Source organism: Camellia sinensis, chromosome 5, assembly GCF_055761805.1.
Source record: "Camellia sinensis isolate YWXY chromosome 5, ASM5576180v1, whole genome shotgun sequence".
Taxonomy (NCBI): domain Eukaryota; kingdom Viridiplantae; phylum Streptophyta; class Magnoliopsida; order Ericales; family Theaceae; genus Camellia; species Camellia sinensis.
In genome coordinates, this window is record NC_138965.1 from 97,588,504 (window position 1) to 97,594,634 (window position 6,131).

Here is a 6,131-nt window from a genome sequence, read left to right on the forward strand (position 1 = left end):
AATTTAAACATGACTGAATAATTGTAATTTAATGTGTATAAGCCTAATTTAGGCTTGATTGTGTAATTAGTGAACTTAATAAGGACTGATTTATGATTAGATTATTTATATTTAATTAGTTTGGTTAATACATAACTAAACATATTTTAATTGGAGGTTAATAATCTAATTTATTCCTAATACTAGTCATCCATATTTAAAAGGAATGGAAGAAAAATAAATAGGAATAACTGAATGAAAAATTAGAATCAAATGAGAGAAACTGAAAGACAAACAAGTAACCGTATTAAATAGATTGTAGAGTGTAATTGTAATTGTGTTGTGCTTGACTTTATTTGTTTAGGTCGGACGCTGCACCATTAGTACCTGTATCAAGGAACCCATTGTGAGTAACAATGTTGTAAAGATATGTTCAAATTGTATTTATTTTCTAAATAATAAATTACATTGTTTCTAAACGCTTACTTTCTGTCAACTGAATGATGATCCTCTTTTGAATTGTATTCGTGGCATCCATAGCGTAGTGTTATCGTTATTGTTATTGATATTGTTATTGTTACAGAGATCTCTGTCAGTTCCAAATCTTGGAACTAGTGTTATTGTTTGATGGCCATCAATTGATTGTTCGGTCTTTTAAGACCTAGTGTATTGTTGCCATTGGATGTACCACGTATGACCTATAAGAATATGATTGATTGAATCGATTGAATTGAACGATTGATTGTCAAATGATAGTGATTGAAGTGTTCTAATGCTAATCGATTGTTTCAAAGGCTGTAAAGGACATCATTCTTAACATCTTTACACATTTATTATTCATTGGGCTTTAGCTCATAGTTTATTATATATATGTAGGTGGCCAGGCACCGGGTCAAAGCTAGAGGCGTCGACCCGAACCCTTGTTTTGTCAAGCCAGCTATTGTCCCTCATTATGAGGTTTCGAACTAGCATGTGTCAAGGCATTTTTGGGTGGCTCGACTTCACCCTTTTGAGTTTGTTAAGTGAAAAGAATGCTTTAAGACTATTGTCAATACTGTTCCAGATGATGGGATTGATTCCCTAACTTATGTTTTGTCTTGTATATATATGCTTATAGGCATAAATGTTTATGAATATGGCTATGTACATGAAAGTTTATCTCCATTTAGGTCCTCACAGCTCATTGGACGATGTATGTTATTATTGATTGGCTTTCGCCAGCCCCGTTATATTGTATTATTGTCAGTATTGTTAAACAGGCCTTCGGTAATCACAGATTACTGGTCAGTTACAACACCAAACCTATAGGGGCGGGTTTGGGTTGTGACACTACCTGTTAGCTCATTTCGTAATTCTAGCTTTGAGATTAGATCCCATCAAATATCTCTTTGAGAAACTGGCACCTACGGGTAGGCTAGCTCATTGGTTGCTCTTTCTCTCCGAGTTTGACCTTAAGTATGTCATGCACAAATCAGTCAAAGGGAGAGCTGTAGCGGAGTTTCTAGTAGACCACCCAGTGGAAGGAGATGAAGCAATAGAGTATCTATTCCTAGATAAAGACATTCTGCAGGTAGAAGAGGAAACATGAACAATGTACTTTGACAGAGCATCTAATCAATATGGCCATGGAATAGGTGTGTTGCTCATAGCACCCGATGATTCCCATATACCCCTGGCTTTTAAACTTCGATTCAAAGTATCAAACAACGAAGCAGAATATGAGGCGTATATCGCTGGATTGGAAGCTGCCCTAGAACTAGGGGCAATAAGGTTGGACGTGATTGGATACTTGAACCTAGTTGTTTCTCAAGCCAATGGGAATTAGAAGTTCAAGGAAGAGAACATGAAGGTTTATCATCGGACCTTGGATATTCTAATTCTGAGGTTTGAAAAAATGACAATCACACATCTGTTAAGAGAGAACAACCGGTTTGTTGATGCGCTGGCAACTCTATCTTCCATGGTAGATATACCACTTGGAGTGAAGATGCATCCAATCATCATTGAACTGAAATATACAGTTGCTTATGAGACCATTGCCACAATAGATGAGGTTCAAGACAAGAACCCCTGGTATTACGACATTTGGAATTTTCTAAAGAATGATATGCATCCATCAAGGGCAAATGCCGTCCAGTTCCTCATCTGCGGGGATAAGCTGTACAAGAGAGGTCATCTGGGAATGCACGAGCTTTGTGTTGAAGAAGAAGAGTCGAAACGTCTCATGGAGGCCATCCAGGGAGGGGAGTGTGGAGCACACACGAATGGTGTGATGCTGGCTAGGAAGATCCTCAGGCAAGGCTATTATTGGTCAACTATGGGAGAGGATTGTATTAGCTTTGTGAGGCGATGCCACAAATGTCAAATCCATGCTAATTGCATGAATATCCCATAATCAAAGCTCTACAACATGACTTCGCTGTGGCCTTTCTCAGTTTGGGGACTTGACGTCATGGAGGTAGTCTCGCCAAAGGGTTCAAATGGACATGAGTTCATCTTGGTGGCAATTGACTATTTTACCAAGTGGGTAGAAGCTCAGTCTTATTTTGTGTTGAAGGCGTCACATGTGGCCAAATTTATCAAGAATAACATCATCTACAGGTACAAGGTGCCAAATGAGATCATCTCCGACAATGGCTTGCACTTCAAAAAAGAGGTGGTGGATTTGTTGGAGAAATACAATGTGGCTTTTCACAAGTCATCAACATATAGACCACAGACCAATGGAGCCGTTGAAGCCGCTAATAAGAATGTCAAGAATATCCTGTGAAAAATGGTTGAGACTTACAAGGATTGGCCAGATAAGTTGTCGTTTGCACTCTAGGGTTGTAGAACGTCAATTTGAACATCTACAGGGGCCACTCCTTATTCTCTAGTGTATGAGATGGAAGCTGTTTTACCAATTGAGATTAAAGTACCATCGCTGAGAATTATGGTTGAGTTTCAGATAACAGAGGTGGATTAGCAGCAGAGCAGGTTCAAAGAACTGATGTTGTTTGATGAGAGAAGGTTGAAGGCGTTGTATCACATACAGGGATATTAGTGTAGAATCGCCAGGGCCTTCAATAAGAAAGTCAAATCAAGGAATCTTAAAGAAGGAGATATGGTGCTCAAAGATAATCGAGCCTCCATCCATGACCCTAGGGGCAAGTTCTGACCTAATTGGACTGGTCCCTACATTATCAAATCTATCCGGTCGAGGAGAGCAATCATTCTCATGGATTTAGATGGCTTGGAGTATTCACAACCTATTAATATGGACAAGTTGAAGAAATACTATCCCTGAGAGGCTCGCTACACAAAAATCCAAAAGGGCAACCTAGGAAAAAGTTAGAGCATAAAAAATTAGAAACAATGAAAAACCGAGCTTGTAAGGTCAAAAACCCGAAATGGCGGATTTGGCAAAAGTTAGAGCGCAAAAGGAGAGAGTTAATACTCGAGTGAACTAGAACCGAACTACATAAGGTCTGATTCCCATCTTTGGGATACGTAGGCAACTTAATCTCGAAGTTCGACCATAACCATCTTCAACTCAACTGTCATGTTCATTTGATTGATCGGTCCTTTTTTTTTCTATCTGTTAACTGGCGTTGTGTTACCTCCATTTGGCAGAAGGACTGGTTGCAAGATAAAGCGGTGATGGTGAATGTAGTCGTGGGCAGTTATGATCTTTTTGATTCGGGGTTGTACGTCTTAAGGACTGATTCCGTGTGTCAGGTAGTAACCGTTTCCGAAAATTGTTTTGAAAAGTTTCAACAAAGTTGATTTTTCTCAAAATTTTACCTTTTTCAACACAGACCATTATTTAGACCAAAAATGAAACTTTTCCGTGCTCACAACTTTAATTCCATTGATTTCAAACACAAGTACATTCTCCATCTCTTTGATTTAATCAAATTCGCATTTACATCATAAAACTTGAAAAGAAAGTCAAAGCAATAAAACTAGGGGCACAGATAAGATAGGTGTTACTCCACTGTCTCATGCCCATACTCGGGAAGTCTCTGTAGCCAAGGATGGCCTAACCTGTGCCTCGTCCTCAAGCCAAACTAAGCACTCACCGAAAAAAGTGTAATTAAAGTTAGGGGCAGGGCTTAGAAGCTCTCTTGTCTTCTGAGCAGTGAGGTATCAAGTCAGGTGCGAAGCACGAACTGGAAATGGAGTCGGGTATTCCATCTATTCCTTTGGATAGGTTTGATCATGCCCAAGTTGGCATCGGAACCTGAATAGAAAATAGAACATGCAGTGCGTGAGGCCAATCAATTGTATACCTAGCTATCGGGACATGTTGTAGCCCATCTCAGCCAAATTAAGCTAGGGTCAACGCTAAGCAATGTCAGTTGCAAATCTGTTGCACATGTAGTCGCACTACAATCCTTCTGTGGGAAAGTCCACCAACTGCTGGTGAAAGAAGTAGGCTCTGGCAGAATACTTGAGACAAGGGTCCACCACTTTCAGCTTATCCATCAACCACACTTGGAAAGGGATGACAAATAAGAAAGAGTAAAGAATAGAGAGATGTACATTAAGAGAAAAGTAAGGAAAGGGCTTTGAGAGGAAAAATAGAGAGTGAGTGCCGAGTGATGTGAGAAATCATAAAGAAGAAAATGTAGGAAACAATACCTAAAGAGGCAATGGACTCCCTGCAAACTGAATAGCCTCTGTTGATGAAAAGCATCTAAACTCATCAGGGTCTCAGCCAGTGCCAAACCAATGCAACTCTTACCCTCTTTCAGACGTTGGGCCACTTCGATCAACCTAATGATGGCTCCGTCGCAACTAGGGGCAGGAAGGAAGTGCGCAAGTAAGCATAAACAGGGTGCATGTTAACGATAACCTTGCCAAAGAATGCCACCTCTATCTCCAATACCAGAAAATCGATGAATCAAACCGGGAATGTCCAACTCCCCGTCATGAGCTAAGGATCAAGCCTCGTGTAAAGTAAGCCCACACATTCGTTCCAAAGCCCGTGCATGGCCAAAACGGGACTGGGGCATAATGTCCTTATCATGCCAGGATTCCATTAAAGCTTGAAATTCTTCGAGCGTAGGGCACATTTCTTGTGCCCCGAAGTGAAATACATGTGTAATCGGGTTCCAACATTGAATAGCGACATTAAGGAACGGAAAACAAAGCAAAGTACGGCTCAACAAAAAAAGAGTGTTTATATCGAAACTCTAAAAATTTATCTTTTTCATGCCGTACAAAGTGGCCATCCAATCCTTGAGCCTCTCGGCAAGAAATATCTCCATTTTTAGAGAAAACAGCAGCAAATATGAAGTTATGTCAAAGAAATGGCAAGAGTAGACCTTTTATAGAGGATAAGGTTGTGTGAGTGGTTGACGGCTGTTGCCAGTTGTCCAGCTACAGCACTTGGCCGGCCGGCCATCTCTCCTGGCCAACCGTCTACCTTGGTTGGCCAACTGACCTTCAAGTTGGCCAGGTAGTTAGTCTGTTTAGTTCTCTTTACTTTTGAGGTCTTGTTTTGAGTCTTTTGTTTTCAGCAAGTGTAAATAGTTGTGTTTAGGTTGTTTTTCCTTTATCGAGTTGTATTTTGTATTTTGGTTAGTTGAAGGCTCAATATTCGGTTATGAACTTCGTTCAAATATAAGCTTTTTCAATTTCAAATTCAGTTCCAATTTTATGCAAGTGTGGTTCCATGCTTGAGATACAAAACAAAACTCCTTTTATAAAACTGCAGGGTTTTACCCCTGATCATAGTTTTTTACAAAAGAGAATACAAATGTTTCAAAACAAAAAGTAACGTCCTACTTGGAGCTGTACAAAGTGCTAACTACAAAGCAAAATAAAAGAACAAAAAGAATACAAAATCAGAGTCAAGCTCGAGAGGCCCTCTTCGTCCTCTTCTACAGAGGGGACTCAGGGGCACCATCTCCATCGGCGTCTTTCTCATCAGAAGGATAGGACTCAGAGCCAGAGCCGGCATCATCCCCTTCACTCTCTGACTCAGAGCTGGTCTCAGCATCCTCTCCGCTCCTTGACCAAAGCCAGTGTCATTATCCTCACCCCTGGACTTAGAGCGTCTGCTCACTATTTCCTTGGTATTGCTAGTCTCGGCATCATCACCACTCAAAATCAGCTCCGAGGAAACGGAAGTCTCTGGTGTCTAAGGCTATTTGCTCTGACTTTGG

General features: G+C 40.4%; 1 protein-coding gene across 1 annotated transcript; it reads left to right on the plus strand.

The window, feature by feature from the left end:
- The first annotated feature begins 1,822 nt into the window (after positions 1-1,822).
- On the plus strand, positions 1,823-2,944 carry LOC145791553 (uncharacterized). The gene is made up of 3 exons (XM_082871914.1): positions 1,823-2,032; positions 2,081-2,309; positions 2,835-2,944. Exons 1-3 carry the CDS (start codon positions 1,823-1,825, stop codon positions 2,942-2,944), a joined length of 549 nt encoding a protein of 182 aa, XP_082728040.1.
- Positions 2,945-6,131: the final 3,187 nt, after the last annotated feature.

Excerpts from the sequence above, each read along its gene's own strand:
- LOC145791553 (XM_082871914.1), top strand. The coding sequence starts at position 1,823 with ATGAAGGTTTATCATCGGACCTTGGATATTCTAATTCTGAGGTTTGAA. Across the intron at positions 2,033-2,080 it reads CCATTGCCACAATAGATGAG|AATGATATGCATCCATCAAG; the intron begins GTTCAAGACAAG and ends AATTTTCTAAAG. Across the intron at positions 2,310-2,834 it reads GTCAACTATGGGAGAGGATT|GGGCCACTCCTTATTCTCTA; the intron begins GTATTAGCTTTG and ends GAACATCTACAG.